General features: G+C 40.2%; 1 protein-coding gene across 6 annotated transcripts in view; it reads right to left on the minus strand.

Annotated features, from left to right (window-relative positions):
- Srgap2 (SLIT-ROBO Rho GTPase activating protein 2) overlaps positions 1-21,828 on the minus strand; it is a 239,620-nt gene that overhangs the window by 101,072 nt on the left and 116,720 nt on the right. For all 6 annotated transcript variants that reach the window (XM_029477380.2, XM_021172064.3, XM_029477361.2 and 3 more), the window contains exon 4: positions 17,144-17,306. In XM_029477380.2, coding sequence (XP_029333240.1) covers positions 17,144-17,306 — 163 coding nt within the window. The remainder of the gene's footprint in view (positions 1-17,143; positions 17,307-21,828) is intronic.

Consider the following 21,828-nt stretch of genomic DNA (forward strand, 5'->3'; position numbering starts at 1 on the left):
GAGGCCAAGGCAGGAAGATCTCAAGTTCCAGATCAGCCTGGGCTTCAGACTCTCTGTCTCTGTCTCTGTCTCTCTCCTTCCCTTCCTCCCTCTCTCCCCTTCTTACTATACTGCTACTGCTACTACTACTAACAACAATAAAAACAATAATAATAAATACAAAATTTCATTTAGGCTTTTAGAACAAACTTCTAATCTATAGGCAAAAGCTAAACAATAGTAAATTTTACAGGCGGACTCTTCAACAATGTCACTGAAAGAGACCAGCATTAGACTAGGAATTTTTCCTAACTTCCTAAAGTGTACATATACATGTAAGATTTAAAGATTATTCATAGGGCTAAAGGGAAAAGAACACAAGGAGGAAAACTAAATAAATGAAGGAAGGGAGGGAGGGAGGAAGGAAGGGAGGGAGGGAGGGAGGGAGGGAGGGAGGAAGGAAGGGAGGAAGGGAGAAAGAGGGGGAAAAAGCAGTAGAGAAATTAAAGGACTGAGAGGAGTGAGCAAACAGCAGGCTCTGGTTTGAATTCATTGCCTGAAAGCCTGGCTTGTGATTAGGTGCAACACCTGAAACGTAGGGTGGCAGTATGTTATGATGGAAATGGCATAGGAGCTCAAATTTCAATGTTACTTTTCCTGATCTTACAAGAATTTATCAATGATAATTTTAACTTGCCAGATATACATTAGGAAGAAAAAAATCCAATGTAATTTTCATAGCATATTACTAACAACAGTTTGAAGGTAGAACCTGCCAAAGTGCCATTGAAAGCAGAATAGTTAACCCTGTAAACCCAGTCTCAGGAGCTGCTCAAACTGGGTCAGCTGTCCATCTAAGGGACTGCCCATGGTAGGAGAGATACAGGAAACAGAATTTGAAGCTGCCATGTTAAAGGCCATGATTAACATCTGTGCTTGCTATAGAAATCCAAAAAAGGCCATGCATTAAATATACAGACTGTCCAAGGACTAAGAATAAAAGCAAAATATATCTACCATAGGAAAACAGAAAGCCAAGTCCCCACAAGTTCAAAGTAATCAATCAGTTAATTTAACTGCCTTTTAGAACAAAGTTTAACACTTTAGAAAAGATAAGCACCTTTATTATACCTATTGTATAAATGATAGTGACCAGGAGACAAAAAAAAAAAAAAAAGAATTTAAACTGTTGAAAGAGCAGTTGAAGATTTCCTTTACTTAAAAGTTGAAGAGGCAAATGCTTTTATTTTGTCAGAAGCCAACCCTTCAGGATTAATGACTAGAAAGGAACAAAAGAGGTGTTTGTACAAATTCACTGACCTATATGCTTTAAAATATGCAAACTTTTAAAGTACTTACTACTTCTATAAGAAGACAAAAGGATTATAGCAAATATCCATTTACTATACTGAGTGGCAGTGAATGGAGAGTAGTTAGTACTAACCCTCCCCATCTTACAAGTTTGAGCAGTTCTAAGTGAGATGAAATGCCTTAATGATCCTAGTGGCAAATCTTCCTACTAAATTGGGTTCTTGAGCTAGTTTCTAATACTTACCATAGCACTGTTTACAGTATTAACTAATATATTTAATGGTTGCTTGGTTTTCTAATTTAGGGCAACTTACAAGGTTGTTCTTAGACACTTGTTTTTCTTGTATCTACACCTCATACCTCCTTATTGTGTGTCTTCAAATTCTCTTATTCTTTTAGTTTCTAAAAACTGATGTACCACTATACCTTGGAATATTTTATAACTAGATCTGTGGGCTCCTTCAGGAAGAAAGGCTAGATAGCAAGGAACTAAGATAAGACATCGAAAAGGCAACATGCAAGCTAACCTAAGCAACATCCTGCAGCTACCTAAGTCCAAAATAATACTGGACCACCCAGGGAAACACCTCTAGGGACAGCACAGATGCTGCTCAGTGTCACAGAAACCAAAGCTAAAACGCCAGGAACAGCATCGGCTTCAGTCTCTCCTGTGCCTGTGTGCTGGCTTTGACCCCTTTATCAGCAGACAAACCTTTGAAGTATCCGGCAGCCTTCCAGTCCCTACTCAGATCATCTCAGCTTCACATCCTATTTGTTTCTCCAAAGACAATCTCTTCATCAGAAATGAGAGAATAAAGTTCAAGTAATCACAACAAATTCTTTCCTTTTCTACCAAGAGGACAAACTACAATTGAAACAGCTGTCTACGGAGCATCATAAAATGCTGTCAGGCGCCATATCATAATGGGGAAGAAATCCAGTCACCTACAGATACTGAGTTCAGTGGAGGACAGGTGATGGAGCGTGGTGAACAACGGGGGTGGGGTGGGGATAAAAATCACTCATCTATTCTCCTAGAGACACCTCCATGTTAAATCCTTTTCTCAGTGTGTTCCTAATACAGGGTATTAGGAACCACTCTTTTCCCATTCAGTCAATAGCAAAGTCATACCTTCGTGTCTTCAGGCAATGGTTTCTAGAACTCCTGGGGATAACATAATCCAATGATGCTAAAGTCTCTTATGAAGTAGCACAGTATTTGTATACAAACTACCTGCATTTATACCTCCTTTATACTGTAAATCATTTCCAGAGGATTTATATTACCTGACACAATGCAAACACTGGGTTATTACATGATTTAAGAAAATGACAAGAAAAAAAAATCTTATTCATGGACAATACACATGCTCACTTCCCCCAAATACTTTTAGTCTGCAATTGAAAATGTGGATTCAGAAGGCCAGATATACCTGCTAGAGGCGTTTATCAACACATATACAAGTATGTGTCAATTCTTCTAGTATTACTTATGACAATAACACTATAGAACATGCCTCTTATAGTATAATCACCTTCCATGTTACCACTCAAGGAATAATGTATACCATTTTTTAACTTTAAATCTCTTTTATCGTCTTTTACTACCAACCCTATTTTTTGTATATTATTATACAAAGAATTATATCTTTGTACATTATTATACTAGTTAATTTTCATGTCAACTTAATGAAAGCTAGTCAGAGAAGGGGGAACCTCAAGAGAAAATGCCTCCAACCAGAGTGGCCTATAGACAAGCCTGTGGGATATTTTTTTAATTCGTTTTTTAATATGGAATGGTGCAGCTCACTGTAGGTGGTGCCACCTCGAGGCAGGTGGTCCTGGATTGTATATGAAACCATGCTGAGTAAGCTACAAGGAACAAAAGCCAGTAAGTAAGGAACACTCCTTCATGGCCTCTGTATTATGCATCTGTATGTCCCTACCTCCAAGTTCCTGCTCTGACTTCCCTGGTTGATGGGACTACAAACTATAAAATGAAATAAACCCTTTCCATTCCACCACAATTTGGTCATGGTGTTTAATTTATCACAGCAATCAAAAACTAAGCCAAGATACTTGGTGTCAATGAACATCTGTCCAGTCATAGTTGTGAATAGATGTCTGTACCAGCAGGGTTATGTTATGGCTCTCAGGAAGAATCTGTATCTGTGAATTTCCTAGCATCTAGCCCTACCTCATGACCTTTAACCATATTCTAAACCAGTGGCATAGCATTTTCTCTTTGTGACTGTCACATAGCCTTCTTCTGGAGAGAAGTCTGTTAGTCTCCTTCTCATCAGGACACTTCTGACTGCATTTAGCATCCACCTGAACACTCAAGTATACATCCTCATCATAAGATCCTTAACTTAATCATATCAGGAGATGCTATGAATACTAGGGTACAGGACTGATGCAAACATATTGAAAGGGAAAGTATCAGTTGGAACCAAGACCAAGTTCTCAGCACAAAGGAGATTTAAATGCCCCAGAGAATCAGAGGACAGGGAATAAGAAACAAACAGGAGATAGAGGATGTGGGAAGTGTGTGCAGGGTGCAGCGGGGAGAACAAGGGAAGGGGGTACTTATCCCTGGGAGGAATAAAGGACTGCCTCTGGATAGAGAGGAGACAGATGTGGTACATTGGAAATGGCAGTTTATAAAGGTACAAGAGGAAATCCCTGTGCTAGTTAGGCTGAGGTATTTAATTTTAATTGGGCATGTTAGTTGGGTGAGCCAAAGGGGCTTTTGATGCTGGACTTCATTCAATACATTGATAGCTGGACTTTAGTAGTAAGCCTAGCGAGGAAGAAGTGGCGAAATAGATAGAACTTGGTGGCTAGCCTTAGCAATATTAATCTAATAGTTTTAGGAAGGGCAGGAATCAGGGAGAAGGGAAAGGACTGCCAGAGCCATGCTGGCCCTGGCCAGAGTCTCTTCACATATGCTTTTACTTCTCTTTGATAAATGATTAGAAATATCTGGAACTGCTGCATCAAGATGGTAAGTATATAATATTTGAGGAGTTTCAAACTATTTTCCAAGATTATTATCATTTCACACTCTTACAAGCAACATGAGATGTCTACACATCACCAATAACACTTGGTATTGTAGATTGTTTTCATTTTAAGCACTTTAGGAACTTGATAGCATATGTCCTAATCACTCTAATGAGCATATCCCTGGTGATGGGTGACACAGAACATCTTTTCATATGCTGATTGGTCACTTAGGTATCTTTGCTAAACTGTTTACTAGGATGTTTTGCCCATTTAAAAACATTAGGTAGTGTGTCTTAATTATTGAGCTGTAAGTTTTTAAATTCTCCATTCTGATACAAGTCTTTTTCAGATATATGCTGCTATGATTTGATGTGTCCCTTAAAGTTCATGTGCTTAATCCTCAATGTAGTAATAATGAGAGCTGATTAGGTTAGTGGATCAATGTATTATGGGTGTGGGTTAGTTATTTCAGGAGTGAATTTCTGATAAAAGGATGACAATAAATCCTTCTCCCCCTCTCTCCTCCATCACTCATGCCATGCTTCCTTCCATAAGAAGGAGGCCCTTGCCAAAGGCAAGCTCCATGTGAACTCTGCCTCCACAACTATCAAGAAATAAACCTCTATTCTGAAAAAATTATTCAGTCTCAGCTATTGTGTTATACCACTGCAACATTTTCTTCTAGTCTGTGGCTTTTCATTTTCTTTAAAATGTCTTTTCAAAAAGTCCATGACTTGATGAAGTTTGACTTATTTTTTTCTCTTATAGTGCACACTTTTTAATATTCTGAGGCATCTTTGTCGATTCAAGGTCACAAAGATTTTTCTTAAAATTCCCCAAATAACTTTTATGCACAGGCAAAGTTGAGAACTACTAGTCTGTGGGGAATGTGACCTAGCTTTCTTAATTTAAACTGAGTTTCTGCCAGAGGAAAAATAGAGCACTGAAACTAAATTAGAAGTACAGTTAACTGGAACCGCAAGGATACAATCAAGAGCCGTAGGACTGCCTGAACCCACCAGCTCCCAAGCTGAAGTGAGAGCATCTGCCAAGGGCTAGAATACCAGATTGAGGCAGAGGTGCTTAAGTGTCATCTGCACGGTGAAAGGAGGAAGCCTATAGGAATGTCCTCTCCTATGTGGGAAACAGCAGACCCAAATGCACTATGGTTTAGCTGATAAAATGGGGAAATTATTCCTCTTCCAAATGTATTATGATTTAACTGATAAAATGGAAAAAAATTCCTCTTTCAAATGTATTATGGTTTAACTGATAAAATGGGAAAATTTATTCCTCTTTCATGTGGGGGTGAGAGTCACCATTTTTGAAGCCACCACATTAAATAAACGAAGGTGGTAGTAATAATATTTATCCAAACTGCTTCTAACAGGGGTCAGACAGATTGGGCTTTCATTAAATGAAGGAGCTGTCAGGAACACTGAATGGACTCAAGTTTCCCTAGAATCCTAGACAAAGTGGTTCTGTTTTTTAGCAGTAGACAGGAGGCTACTTTCCAGATGTTATATTTAGCTTAAAGGAATCTCCAACACAGCTTCATGCAAAAATATATAATATGTCTCAGTAGGTATAACCACAAACCAGAGGGCCAGCAGGGAGTATCCCTTACTTAGGAGGGTTCGGTAGCATAGAGGGGCCAATTGTGTAGCCAAATTGACAACCCCAAACTAGTTGAATTAGCTATAAGCCAGATTTTTGGCTATACCTCACATCTAATGAATCTTGTTTCCTCTTGTTAACAATTCTATACCCAGAGAGAAAAAACAAGTTTCCTCTTCTACTACAACTCTGAGCTGCTTGCCCACATCAGAATAGAGAAACAATAGAGTTAATGTTTTCAGGAGGTTCGTGTCCAACTCTAGGTGGCTTTCTAGAGTCAATGGCAGAGAGTAAGGCCTCTTCCTTGCACATTGCCCTACAGCCTCCTGAGAGAGCTTGTGAATGGGACCACCAGCTTCTAGAGCCAGATGGCAGGATTGAATCCAGCCTCAGTGCTTGGTTTGCTTAGCATCTTTGAGCTTTAGTTTTCTGTTTTATAAAAGAGATAATAATAGTAACCATAGGTACATGGTAAGAATCAAAGGTGATGGTATGTATGTGGGAAAATGATTAGCACAATATTCGGCACATATGGATTAAAAAGCCTGACTTTTCTTTTTTTTTTTTTAATATTTTTATTATATATTTTCCTCAATTACATTTCCAATACTATCCCAAAAGTCCCCCATAGCGCACCCCACTTCCCTACCCACCCATTCCCATTCTTTTGGCCCTGGCATTCCCCTATATTGGGGCATATAAAGTTTGCAAGTCCAATGGGCCTCTCTTTCCATTGATGGCCGACTAGGCCATCTTTCGATACATATGCAGCTAGAGACAAGAGCTCCAGGGTTCTGGTTAGTACATCATGTTGTTCCAACAATAGGGTTGCAGATCCCTTTAGCTCCTTGGTTACTTTCTCTAGCTTCTCCATTGGGAGCCCTGTGATACATCCAATAGCTGACTGTGAACATCCACTCCTGTGTTTGCTAGGCCCCGGCATCGTCTCACAAGAGACAGCTATATTTGGGTCCTTTCAGCAAAATCTTGCTAGTGTATGCAATGGTGTCAGCGTTTAGAAGCTGATTATGGGACGGATCCCTGGATACAGCAGTCTCTAAATGGTCCATCCTTTCATCACAGCTACGAACTTTGTCTCTGTAACTCCTTCCCTGGGTGTTTTGTTCCCAATTCTAAGAAGGTGCACAGTGTCCACACTTTGGTCTTCATTCTTCTTGAGTTTCATGCATTTATCAAATTGTATCTTATATCTTGGGTATCCTAAGTTTTGGGCTAATATCCACTTATCAATGAATACATATTGTGTGAGTTCTTTTGTGATTGTGTTACTTCACTCAAGATGATGCCCTCCAGGTCCATCCATTTGGCTAGGAATTTCATAAATTCATTCTTTTTAATAGCTGAGTAGTACTCCATTGTGTAAATGTACCATAATTTCTGTATCCATTCCTCTGTTGAGGGACATCTGGGTTCTTTCCAGCTTCTGGCTATTATAAATAGGGCTGCTATGAACATAGTGGAGCATGTGTCCTTTTTACCGGTTGGGACATCTTCTGGATATATGCCCAGGAGAGGTATTGCTGGATCCTCCGGTAGTACTATGTCCAATTTTCTGAGGAACCGCCAGACTGATTTCCAGAGTGGTTGTACAAGCTTGCAATCCCACCAACAATGGAGGAGTGTTCCTCTTTCTCCACATCCTCGCCAGCAACTGCTGTCACCTGAATTTTTGATCTTAGCCATTCTGACTGGTGTGAGGTGGAATCTCAGGGTTGTTTTGATTTGCATTTCCCTGATGATTAAGGATGTTGAACATTTTTTCAGGTGCTTCTCTGCCATTCGGTATTCCTCAGGTGAGAATTCTTTGTTCAGTTCTGAGCCCCATTTTTTAATGGGGTTATTTGACTTTCTGGAGTCCACCTTCTTGAGTTCTTTATATATATTGGATATTAGTCCCTTATCTGATTTAGGATAGGTGAAGATCCTTTCCCAATCTGTTGGTGGTTTTTTTGTCTTATTGATGGTGTCTTTAGCCTTGCAGAAGCTTTGTAGTTTCATGAGGTCCCACTTGTCAATTCTCGATCTTACAGCACAAGCCATTACTGTTCTATTCAGGAATTTTTCCCCTGTGCCCATATCTTCAAGGCTTTTCCCCACTTTCTCCTCTATAAGTTTCAGTGTCTCTGGTTTTATGTAAAGTTCCTTGATCCACTTAGACTTGACCTTAGTACAAGGAGATAGGAATGGATCGATTCGCATTCTTCTACATGTTAACAACCAGTTGTGCCAGCACCATTTGTTGAAAATGCTGTCTTTCTTCCACTGGATGTTTTTAGCTCCCTTGTCGAAGATCAAGTGACCATAGGTGTGTGGGTTCATTTCTGGGTCTTCAATTCTATTCCATTGGTCTATTTGTCTGTCACTATACCAGTACCATGCAGTTTTTATCACAATTGCTCTGTAGTAGAGCTTTAGGTCCGGCATGGTGATTCCACCAGAGGTTCTTTTATCCTTGAGAAGAGTTTTTGCTATCCTAGGTTTTTTGTTATTCCAGATGAATTTGCAGATTGCACTTTCTAATTCGTTGAAGAATTGATTTGGAATTTTGATGGGGATTGCATTGAATCTGTAGATTGCTTTTGGCAAGATAGCCATTTTTACAATGTTGATCCTGCCAATCCATGAGCATGGGAGATCTTTCCATCTTCTGAGATCTTCTATAATTTCTTTCTTCAGAGACTTGAAGTTTTTATTATACAGATCTTTCACTTCCTTAGTTAGAGTCACGCCAAGATATTTTATGTTATTTGTGACTATTGAGAAGGGTGTTGTTTCCCTAATTTCTTTCTCAGCCTGTTTATTCTTTGTGTAGAGAAAGGCCATTGATTTGTTTGAGTTAATTTTATATCCAGCTACTTCACCGAAGCTGTTTATCAGGCTTAGGAGTTCTCTGGTGGAATTTTTAGGGTCACTTATATATACTATCATATCATCTGCAAAGAGTGATATTTTGACTTCATCTTTTCCAATTTGTATCCCTTTGATCTCCTTTTGTTGTCGAATTGCTCTGGCTAGGACTTCAAGTACAATGTTGAATAGGTATGGAGAAAGTGGACAGCCTTGTCTAGTCCCTGATTTTAGAGGGATTGCTTCAAGCTTCTGACCATTTACTTTGATGTTGGCTACTGGTTTGCTGTAGGTTGCTTTTATCATGTTTAGGTATGGGCCTTGAATTCCTGATCTTTCCAAGACTTTTATCATGAATGGGTGTTGGATCTTGTCAAATGCTTTTTCCGCATCTAAGGAGATGACCATGTGGTTTTTGTCTTTGAGTTTGTTTATATACTGGATTACGTTGATGGATTTCCGTATATTGAACCATCCCTGCATCCCTGGGATGAAACCTACTTGGTCAGGATGGATGATTGTTTTGATGTGTTCTTGGATTCGGTTAGCAAGAACTTTATTGAGGATTTTTGCATCAATATTCATAAGGGATATTGGTCTGAAGTTTTCTATCTTTGTTGGGTCTTTTTGTGGTTTAGGTATCAGAGTAATTGTGGCTTCATAGAATGAGTTGGGTAGAGTACCTTCTGTTTCTATTTTGTGAAATAGTTTGTGAAGAACTGGGATTAGATCTTCTTTGAAGGTCTGATAGAACTCTGCACTAAACCCATCTGGTCCTGGGCTTTTTTTAGTTGGGAGACTATTAATGACTGCTTCTATTTCTTTGGGGGATATAGGGCTGTTTAGATCATTAACCTGATCTTGATTCAACTTTGGTACCTGGTATCTGTCTAGGAACTTCTCCATTTCATCCAGGTTCTCCAGTTTTGTTGAGTATATATAGCCTTTGGTAGAAGGATCTGATGGTGTTTTGGATGTCTTCAGGATCTGTTGTTATGTCTCCTTTTTCATTTCTGATTTTGTTAATTAGGATGCTTTCCCTGTGCCCTCTAGTGAGTCTGGCTAAGGGTTTATCTATCTTGTTGATTTTCTCAAAGAACCAGCTCCTTGATTGGTTGATTCTTTGAATGGTTTTTCTTGTTTCCACTTGGTTGATTTCACCCCTGAGTTTGATTATTTCCTGCCGTCTACTCCTCTTGGGTGAATTTGCTTCCTTTTGTTCTAGTGCTTTTAGGTGTGTTGTCAAGCTGCTAATGTGTGCTCTCTCTAGTTTCCTTTTGGAGGCACTCAGAGCTATGAGTTTTCCTCTTAGAAATGCTTTCATTGCGTCCCATAAGTTTGGGTATGTTGTGGCTTCATTTTCATTGAACTCTAAAAAGTCCTTAATTTCTTTCTTTATTCCTTCCTTGACCAAGGTATCATTGAGAAGAGTGTTGTTCAGTTTCCACGTGAAGGTTGGCTTTCTATTATTTATTTTGTTATTGAAGATCAGCCTTAGTCCATGGTGATCTGATAGGATGCATGGGACAATTTCAATATTTTTATATCTGTTGAGGCCTGCTTTGTGACCAATTATGTGGTCAATTTTGGAGAAGGTACCATGAGGTGCTGAGAAGAAGGTATATCCTTTTGTTTTAGGATAGAATGTTCTGTAGATATCTGCCAGATCCATTTGATTCATAATTTCTCTTAGTTTCACTGTGTCCCTGTTTAGTTTCTGTTTCCATGATCTGTCCATTGGTGAAAGTGGTGTGTTGAAGTCTCCCACTATTATTGTATGAGGTGCAATGTGTGCTTTGAGCTTTACTAAAGTTTCTTTAATGAATGTGGCTGCCTTTGTATTTGGAGCATAGATATTCAGGATTGATAGTTCCTCTTGGAGGATTTTACCTTTGATGAGTATGAAGTGTCCCTCCCTGTCTTTTTTAATGACTTTGGGTTGGAAGTCAATCTTATCAGATATTAGAATGGCTACTCCAGCTTGTTTCTTCATGCCATTTGCTTGGAAAATTGTTTTCCAGCCTTTCATTCTGAGGTAGTGTCTATCCTTTTCTCTGAGATGAGTTTCCTGTAAGCAGCAAAATGTTGGGTCTTGTTTGTGTAGCCAGTTTGTTAGTCTATGTCTTTTTATCGGGGAGTTGAGTCCATTGATATTAAGAGATATTAAGGAAAAGTCATTGTTGTTTCCTGTTATTTTTGTTGTTAAAGTTGGCATTCTGTTCTTGTGGCTGTCTTCTTTTAGGTTTGTTGAGGGATTACCTTCTTGTTGTTTCTAGGGCGTGGTTCCTGTCCTTGTATTGGTTTTTTTCTGTTATTATCCTTTGAAGGGCTGGATTCGTGGAGAGATAATGTGTGAATTTGGTTTTGTCGTGGAATACTTTGGTTTCTCCATCTATGTTAATTGAGAGTTTGGCTGGGTATAGTAGCCTGGGCTGGAATTTGTGTTCTTTTAGTGTCTGTATAACATCCGTCCAGGATCTTCTGGCTTTCATAGTCTCTGGTGAAAAATCTGGTGTAATTCTGATAGGCTTGCCTTTATATGTTACTTGGCCTTTTTCTCTTACTGCTTTTAGTATTCTATCTTTATTTAGAGCATTTGTTGCTCTGATTATTATGTGTCGGGAGGTATTTCTTTTCTGGTCCAGTCTATTTGGAGTTCTGTAGGCTTCTTGTATGTTCATGGGCATCTCTTTCTTTAGATTTGGGAAGTTTTCTTCTATAATTTTGTTGAAGATGTTTGCTGGTCCTTTGAGTTGAAAATCTTCATTCTCATCCACTCCTATTATCCGTAGGTTTGGTTTTCTCATTGTGTCCTGTATTTCTTGGATGTTTTGAGTTAGGATCTTTTTGCATTTTACATTTTCCTTGATTGTTGTGCCGATGTTCTCTATGGAATCTTCTGCACCTGAGATTCTCTCTTCCATCTCTTGTATTCTGTTGCTGATGCTCGTATCTATGGTTCCAGATTTCTTTCCTAGGGTTTCTATCTCCAGTGTTGCCTCATTTTGGGTTTTCTTTATTGTGTCTACTTCCCTTTTTAGGTCTAGTATGGTTTTGTTCATTTCCATCATCTGTTTGGATGTGTTTTCCTGTTTTTCTGTAAGGACTTCTACCTGTTTGATTATGTTATCGTGTTTTTCTTTAAGGATTTGTAACTCTTTAGCAGTGTTCTCCTGCAATTCTTTAAGGGATTTTTGTGCTTCCTCTTTATTGTCTTCTGCCTGTTTAGCAGTGTTCTCCTGCATTTCTTTAAGTGTGTTATTAAAGTCCTTCTTGAAGTCCTCTATCATCATCAGGAGATATGCTTTTAAATCCGTGTCTAGCTTTTCCGGTGTGTTGGGGTGCCCTGGACTGGGCGAAGTGGGGGTGCTGGGTTCTGATGATGGTGAGTGGTCTTGGTTTCTGTTAGTAAGATTATTACGTTTACCTTTCGCCATCTGGTAATCTCTAGGGTTAGTTGTTATCGTTGTCGCTGTTTAAAGATTGGAGCAGAAGCTGTGTTCCACTCACCAGCAGTCTCTAAATCCTGCGGCGGGGGTCGTGGGTAGCTGACAGCACCCCGGTGCTGGTCCAGCCGGAAGAGGCCTGTGGTCCTACTCAGGCCGTTTTTCTGCTTCCCTAACTAATGCAGTCTCTGGTCCCGCGTGCAATTGGATTGGAGCAGAAGCTGTGTTCCACTCTCCAGAAGTCTTAAGATCCTGTGGTGGGTGTTGTGGGTAGCTGGTGAGTGACAGCCGACCCTGCGCCCCAGCTGCCCCGGTGCTTTTCTGACCGGAAGAGTGTTGTGGCCCTATGTAGGCCGGATTTCTCTCTCCCCAACCAGAGCAGTCTCAGGTCCCGCGTGATTGGACTGGAGCAGAAGCTGTGTTCCACTCACCAGCAGTCCCAAAATCCTGCGGCGGGGGTCGTGGGTAGCTGGCGGGTGTCAGGCAACCCTGTGCTCCCTCTACCCCGGCGCTGATCCAGCCGGATGAGGCCTGTGGCCCTACTCAGGCCGGTTTCTGCTTCCCTAACTAATGCAGTCTCAGGTCCCGCGCAATTGGATTGGAGCAGAAGCTGTGCTCCACTCACCAGAAGTCTTAAGATCCTGTGGCGGGTGTTGTGGGTAGCTGGCGAGTGTCAGCAGTCCCTGCGCCCCAGCTGTCCCGGTGCTTTTCTGACCGGAAGAGGGTTGTGGCCCTATGTAGGCTGGATTTCTCTCTCCTCAACCAGAGCAGTCTCAGGTCCCGCGTGATTGGACTGGAGCAGAAGCTGTGTTCCACTCACCAGCAGTCCCAAAATCCTGCGGCGGGGGTCGTGGGTAGCTGGCGGGTGTCAGGCAACCCTGCGCTCCCTCTACCCCGGCGCTGATCCGGCCTGATGAGGCCTGTGGCCCTACTCAGGCCGGTTTCTGCTTCCCTAACTAATGCAGTCTCAGGTCCCGCGCAATTGGATTGGAGCAGAAGCTGTGTTCCACTCACCAGCAGTCCCAAAATCCTGCGGCGGGGGTCGTGGGTAGCTGGCGGGTGTCAGGCAACCCTGCGCTCCCTCTACCCCGGCGCTGATCCGGCCTGATGAGGCCTGTGGCCCTACTCAGGCCGGTTTCTGCTTCCCTAACTAATGCAGTCTCAGGTCCCGCGCAATTGGATTGGAGCAGAAGCTGTGTTCCACTCACCAGCAGTCCCAAAATCCTGCGGCGGGGGGGTCGTGGGTAGCTGGAGGGTGTCAGGCAACCCTGCGCTCCCGCTACCCCGGCGCTGATCCAGCCGGATGAGGCCTGTGGTCCTACCCTGACTTTTCTTATCATAACCTTTGTCATTAACTTTCATAGACTTATATTAAACACAGGCATCCACAGTAAAACCAGGAATAAGGGTACCTTTTCTGAAGCCCATGTCTTTGAAGAAGATACAAATTTACTGGTAAAACAAAAGATGCTATCTGTGCTAAGATTCCAGTTTGCTATCTCTTGGTTACTGGTCATTGTAATGGCCTTTGAAATGATGCATCATTCCTTGACAAACTTGGCTTTCTATTGTGCAAATCAGCTAGCCCTAGACCCCACTTATCTTTGCTAATTTCTAGAACTAAAATTTACCTTTCAAAATGCAACTGAAGTTACCCAACATTCAGAAGAAACCTCTAGCATAGGACAAAAGGTACCATGGAGATCTATAATATAAACTGACTTTTGTGGGGATTTGTTGTTTTGTTTTCTAACTTCAGAGAACTGAAGCATATAAAGAAGTCCAGGTCTAGAGCTCAGCTTCTCAAAGTTAATAGCAGGTCCAACATGAGAAAGATCTCCTGGAATAGGCCCCTATTCAGGTAGCACAATGCTTCATATTATAGAAAAGATGCTCATAGCCATTCCTTTGGTCTCTTATCTAATTACTATATCTTTATCAGTGGGATTCTAATTCTTCAGGTGCAATATACTCTATACAAGACAATGGAAAACTGGGGTTTAGAGAATCACTAAATAGTTGAATGTAACAATCCTATTTATATCTCAATAATATATTGAAACCAAGTAACAACAATCGAGAAACAGTCTTATGATCTGCACTTACACAATATTATAATATACTTAAAGACAATGAGAGAAATCATACCCAAAAGTCCATACTACTGTATGATTCTACTCAAACAAAGTATGAATCCAAGCACAACCAAAGTTTGCTGTTAGAAATCAGAGATGTGGCTGTCCTTAGGGCTTCAGAATTTGGAAAAGGAAGATGGAGCTTTTGGAGTGATGAAATGTTTGGATTCCTGACCAGGGCACTGGTTACATAGGTGTATTCCATTTGTGAAAATGCATTTAACTACAAACTTACCATATGTTTGCTTTTCTTCTACAAAGTATCATAAACAATAGTAAATTCTTCCTTCTATCATCAGTCTAGAAACACAGCTTTAAACACACAGAGGTCAACCCAGAGGCCCTGCTAGCAATGCCATTGGTGGAAGGTTTTTTCCTTCTAAAGGTGACATGCCCCAGGTCTCTGGTGAAATGAAGATGAGTACTGGAAAAGCCAGGATAAGTGGCTTTGGTATATGGCTATTGCTACCACAGATTTCTCTGGGATGTGGAGGGTACAAATCTCTCAGCTTATGCCTCTCTGTGGTGATGTAATGAGAAATGTTCTTCATAGTCTTGGACATTTGAGCACTTGATTCCCAGCTGGTGTTACTATTTGGGATGTTCAGGTGCTGTGGCCTTGTGGAAGGAAGTAGTCAGAAGGGGTAGGCTTTGAGGGTAAAGCCTCACTCCAGGTCCAGTTCACTCTCTGTGCTTCACACTTGCATTGGGATGTGAGCTTTCAGCTTCCTCCTGCTGCCATCATGCCTGATATTAAATGCTATACTTCACCACGATGGGCTCTTACTGTTCTAGAACCATATCCAAATAGCCCTTCTCTGTAAGGTGCCCTTGGTCGTATTACTTTATCACAGCGGCAGAAAAGGAACTAATACACTCTAAACCTAGAAGAAAAGAAAGCTGAGAGACTGTCTGAGATTGAGTTAGGTAAAAACCTCTCATGGAAGTATTGTTCTCACATGGATAGAGAAAATGAAGGAGGAAACTAGCAGTCTAACTTTTTCAGGGCTAAGATAAGCAGGTGTTAAGATCACAAAAAGCAAAAGAGATCAGAGTCTGAAATAAGTTATTTCAATCATAGAAACATGTATTACTATTTGATATTACTGAACATGCATTACTATGTGATACATAGAAATTCAGATTAACAATAAGTAAGCCAGAGCAGATGCTGGGAACCATGAAGATGCTAGAAAGTGGCCCCAACCCAAACAAAACAAAGGAAGCTCCAGTCACCGCACAGCCGGGTCACAAACAGACTATAGTGAGCATTAAGGGCAGTTACCCTTTTCCTCTTTTTCAGATGTTGTGCCCTCAATACCCTGCCTCTAAACACAGAAAATGTTCCTTCATAGATGCAGTTAAGTACACAGTATAGAACTCAGCCATTTGTTCAGGCCAGCCAGTAAAAATGGAAGAAATTCTGAACTAATTTTAAGTCTAATCAAATCTGAAACATTTTTCAATGTTAAGAACTAGGTAATTGATTAAGGGCTATAGATATAGCAATGATAATTCTGATTATTAGACTCTTTACTCAATCTCTAACTTTAATTCTAGATATGTTATAAGTCAATGAATATATATATTTTCATACATTTATACATATATTTACATACACACATTCACTTTCTGTGAATTTCTGTGACATTCACTTTCTAAAAATTCTCTGGGGAATGTCAAAGATTGAAAGTCAGACATGGTATATATGGTAATTTGAATAAGACTGGCCTCCAAAAACTGACAAATTTGAAAGCTTGGTCATTAGCGAGTGGCAGTACCTGAGAGGGATTAGGAGGTGTGTTTTTGTAGAACTAGGAGTGACCTTGTTGGAGGAAGTATGTCACTGCGGGGTGGAATTTGGGGTTTTAAAAGCCCAAGCCAGCCAGTCTCTGTCTCTCTCTCTCTCTTCCTGCTGTCTATGGAATAAGATCCAGAATTTTCAACTATTTCTCTAGCATCATGTCTGCCTGTGTGCCACCATGATGAGAATGGACTAAACCTCTGAAACTATAAGCTAGCCCCAATTAAATGTATTGTCTTATGAAAGTTGCTGTGGTCATGGAGTCTCCTCACAGCAACAGAACACTGACTAAGACAGCTACTATGCACAGTAGTCAGGGTCTCTGCTACCACTTATAACCAAGCCTCATGAAAGAACAACTCCACAGAGAACTCAAGTAAAGGGGGTTCCTGGCTTCCCAAGAGGCTAATTCCAGCACTAACAGGAAAAAGGATATTTGACAAATGTCTTAAGATTATGATAACTATTTTCAGGTATTCTTTAGTCTAATTGCTCATTCTACATGTGACAAATGGAGATAACAAACAAACTTCAGAAAGCAGTGAGGAGTCCATGCTAAGAGTAACCAAATTCACAAGTCCAAGTTGGCTAAGATAGAACTTGGAAAGAAAGCTAAGTTCAAAACACAAACAGAGGAATTACTAAGTGAACTAGATGAGGAAACATGATACAACACTAAAGAGCCCAGAGTCCCAAGAGGTTTCAAAGCACACAGGAAGCCACCAGAACAGCATCAATATATAAAGCTGCTGGTCCATGGAAACACGGCTATGTCTTCCCGGAAATATCAATTCAGCTTAGGAAGGTTAAAACGTTTGCCACCTTCAAATATTATTTTTTTAAGACTATGTAGGATAGAATGGTCAGTGGAAAACCTGTTATGTGAGTCAAGAAAATATCCTTTCTTTTATTTACAAAGTCATGTCATTGTTCCAGCCAAGAGCCTTTGTGATTAGGAACAGCTATCCATATACCTTTTTAAAGAGTCTTCCTGAGTCCTCGCTGACTTGAACAAATCGAGGAATTATATTATTCAGGTAGATGTCACTCAGGGTGGTATGATCCCTGCTCTCCCGCTTCACTTGGTTTAAGAGGAGGTTCCAGCAGTTGACTGGAGAAAGAACATTCTGGTCCTTCCTACAGAGAAATCAAAGAAAAAAAAATAGTGTTAGCAAGCAGGCAGAGCTAGAAGCTATGATTATAGTCCATGTCACAAAAATCACAGTAATCAAAGCAGGAGCAGAAACAAGGGTATCTTCCCTAAAATCTACTGCTAGGGTTTAAATGTGACATGCCTCCAGCCCCAGACACCTGGATTTCTGCACTTTTTGTACCTCAGCTACTATTTTGGGAGGTTGGGTTTAGCAGGAGGAAGTGGGTCACTGTGGGAATGAGCCTTAAGGTCTACTGGCTATTATACTTTGTACCCTCTCTCTGAGATGAGAGCCAACAGCAAGCTCATGCTCCCACAACCAAGCAGCACCTGCATGCATCCCCTGGCATGATGAGCCCTACAATAACCATGAGTTAAATAAATATTTCCTGTCTGTTGCTTTTTGTCATTGACCATAGCAATGTAGTAAGAAACTAGCACACCAACATCACTATATTTTTTTCTTTTTTGAAAAACTCTAAAATGGGGTAAAGAACAAGAAGAGGAAAAAGAGACATGGGAGAGGAAGACAGGAACATTTTTGAACTCTTGTTTTGTTTTTTGTTTTTGTTTTGTTTGAAAGGGTTTCTCTGTGAAGCCCTGGCTGTACTGGAACTCACTCTGTAGACCAGGCTGGCCTCTAACTCAGAAATCCACCTGCCTCTGCCTCCCAAGTGCTGAGATTACAGGCATGTGCCACCACTGCCTGGCCACATTTCTAAACTCTTGGTAAAAAGCTTCAAATATGCTATCTTAGTTAAACTCCAACATTCATTCATTCATTTATTTATTAATAAAGGATCCACAATTACCACCATTTTCTTTGGGGGTGGGGTGGAGGGGTTCAAGACAGGGTTTTTCTGTATAGCTCTGGCTGTCCTGGAATTCACTCTGGCATGGAACTTAGAAATCCACCTGCCTCTGCCTCCCAAGTGCTGGGTTTAAAGGCATGCACTACCACTGCCTGGCTTTTTCTGGCTCCTGAATCTTTTTTTTTTTTTTTAATTATTTCTATTTTATTTTATGTATATGAGTACACTGTAGCTGTCTTCAGACACACCAGAAGAGGACATCAGATCCCATTACAGATGGTTGTGAGCCATCATGTGGTTGCTGGGATTTGAACTCAGGACCTCTGGAAGAGCAGTCAGTGCTCTTAATCACTGAGCCATCTCTCCAGTTCAGTTACCACCATTTTCATGATTAGAAAACTGAAACTCTCATACTAGTAAAGAGCAAGAAGAAGTCAGAGGACCACAGTTCTATATTGTCTGACTAGGAAACATCAGACTGTATCTCCATAGTCTACATTTTAGAGTTTGGGTCACCTGGTTTATCATTAGAGTTTGAGACAAGGATAAAGTACTTATCTACAGTAGGGGCTGGAGAGATAGCTCAGTGATGAAAAGACTTGCTGCTCTTGTAGAGGACCTGGGTTCAGTTCCTGCACCCACATCAGACAGTTCACAACTACTTGTAATTCCAGTTCTAGGGGATCGACTCCTCTTCTCACATCCATAGGCACTTGTACCCATGTACACAAACCCATATACATGTGCATATACATAACTAAAAATAAATTAAAAAAATAATTTACCAGAGATTAAAAAAAAAATCACTGGAATACTACAAACGAAAACCTCTACAAGTTTGCCTACTGTGGGAGTCCATAAAGACAACTTTGAAGATATCTGCCATGGAAACTCACAGAAGACTCTCTAGTTCCGTGGAACACAGATAAAGGGGTTTTGATGTCACTGGCTGAGCCATTATCTCATGTCCCATATTATTAAGAAAACAATCTTATTTGAATATATGCATTCCTAATATTCATGCTTCAGTGGGACCATAAATTCTAAACCTATATGTTAATTTCAAATAAAAACAATGTGATCCCCAAAGCATATCAGTTACCTGCTCAGTTTGCAGATAGCTAAATATACTGAAGTTGGGTTTCTTTAAGGAGAGAAAAAACAGCATCCATTATGGTATCACTTAAGGTATGCTACATGCTTGACTTGCTTTTCAATGTACTTTACATTGCTGTTTAATTTATGGCTCACAACTTGTCAAGAGGTGATCTGAAAGCTGAGGAGAGGCAAAGCAAAAAGAAACTCGAGAGCTTCTGTCTAAGTGAAGACTGCAAAGTGGCAACAGTGGCACTGGACAAGCCTGCAACTTCAAAGGGTGTGCGTGGCCATGGAAAGGAGTCAAACCTGTGAACTCATCCCTTTTCTTTTCCTTCCCTCACTCAGACTCCTGGCACAAAACTAGTGAGTTAGAAGCACATTATCTCCATTCAGAGCTAGAGGCTGCCAAGCAACCTGCAAGCTCAGAACTCAACTCAGAGGTTTTTTAATTCTGCAATAATAGCTATTAGCAAGTAATGCCACAACAGCTCACTGGGCTTGAGAACACTCCTGACCAGCAAACCAAACACTTACCTAACCAAATCTAAGAAGCTGCTTCAAATCGGCAACCCTTTGAGTCCAAATTGAAACTATTTTAAGCCTGGCCCCGCCCCCTCCCATCATACTTCTTCAGACAAAATTACCAATGTTAAGTACTAACCACTAACCATAATGACCATTAACTTTCTAGGGAAATAAAAAGACTTCTGTGGAAATTTAAAGTCAACCTAGTTAAGGGGGTAAAGATACATATAATTAATCTATTCTCTTTAAAGTGTTTAGAATGGGATGGGGGTGTAAAACAATCCTAGATTCACAATGGTAACAGATTTGAATATGTGTATTCAATGATATCCTATCTTCTTAATTCAAGGAAACTTTCAAAGTGATTCCCAAATCAGTTCTGGTTAACAGTATTCTGAAAAAACATAACACAATTTTTAAAAGTACTACTTAATAATTTATTTATCTTTATTTTATGTGCATTGATATTTTGACTGCATGTATATCTATGTGAGGGTGTCAGAGCCCCTGAAACTGGTAAGACAGTTGTGAGCTGTCATGTGGATGTTGGGAATTGAACCTGAGTCCTCTGGAAGAGCAGCCAGTGCTGAGTCATCTTTTCCACCCCCTAAAAAGTACTAAAGAGGTCTGGCAAGATGGCTCAGTGTAAAAGCACTTGCCATGTAAACCTAATGACCTGAGTTCAATCCCTGGATCCCACAGTGTAAGGAAAGAATTGACTCCCGAAAGTTGTTCCAATGTGTGCTGTGACATGCATATACAATGATAATTTTTTAAAAGATATAGTATTAAAACTCTAATATATATTTTTTCAGGCCATTTCTCTTGGCAGAATATCCATGTCTTCTGTAAGTATAGAATATACCAGGCTATTACACATAGTTTTTAAAGGGGAAGGTCTTATGAGACTCAATTTTGCCATTGGTTTCTATGTGCTTCTTATGAGAGTAGACAGAGAAGTTGGTGGTCTAGGCTGGGTTCATGGTAGATCATGAGTAGCTAGGGAATTGACACTTGAATCATGCCATTTCATTATCCAATTGCTACTATGCTTATTATAAATATTAGGATGTACATAATTAATATTTGCAATGGGAACAGTCTCTAGGTAATATTAATAGCTTAATTTTAAAACAAAAATATTATTCTTTTGCAAACACCCAAATCAATTTGAAAGTATACCAAGAGTAGTACCATTACTCAGGTATGAATTAAAAAAAAATTGGAGGGGTGGCAAAAGCTTCTGTGGACTGAGCCAGGGTCTTGCAAGGACTCTATTGCTGAGCTATCTCTGTCCTGCAGGACTTTATTAATCATGAAGAATCCAAACCAAACACAGAAATAATGGTGATGATGAAACTACAGAAAACTACAACTTTTATTCATAATTCTGATATGAATATTTTTAGTTCATAAACAAAGCCCCATTTTTCATAATGACTGATTCTAAAAACTCTAAAACTCTGTAGTTTAAAAGTATTGCTCTCTCTCTCTCACCGTCTCTCTCACCTTCTCTCTCACCTTTATGTATTCACATATAAAATTTTATTTTAAAAGCATAGTCTATAGCACCAGGCATGGTGGCTATAATCCCAACACTCAGAAAGTAGAGGTATAAGGATCAAGAATCTGAAGTTAGCCTGAGCTGACCAGAGGGACACAAGAAGGACCCTGCCTCAGAAGACAACAGCAGACACAAGCCAATATCAACAACAGTTACTTTATTTCTTCCAGGAGTTGCTAGCCTCTTAATACTACTATAGTTTTTCACACAGTATTTGGATCTTCTGAATCTATATTATTTCTTAGACACTATCCTCTTACAAATAGATGCTTTCTTTCTATAAAGGCAATCATGGGGCAAGGAATTGAAGAGAATGTGGAAGAAGGAAATATAAGCATACTATACAGGCACTTTTCCCAGCCATTGAGAACAAAGCTGCACTACTCGTCAGATTAGAAATAAGCAAGCCAATGAGCTTTCCTAGGAGAGCCACAAGGCTCTGAGGACAGCTTCCTACTCTAGTAGCTTTGCAGACTTACTTGATTTGGAACCAATGAAACTGGGAGA

Source organism: Mus caroli, unplaced genomic scaffold (assembly GCF_978045245.1).
Source record: "Mus caroli unplaced genomic scaffold, Mus_caroli_1 scaffold_1, whole genome shotgun sequence".
NCBI lineage: Eukaryota > Metazoa > Chordata > Mammalia > Rodentia > Muridae > Mus > Mus caroli.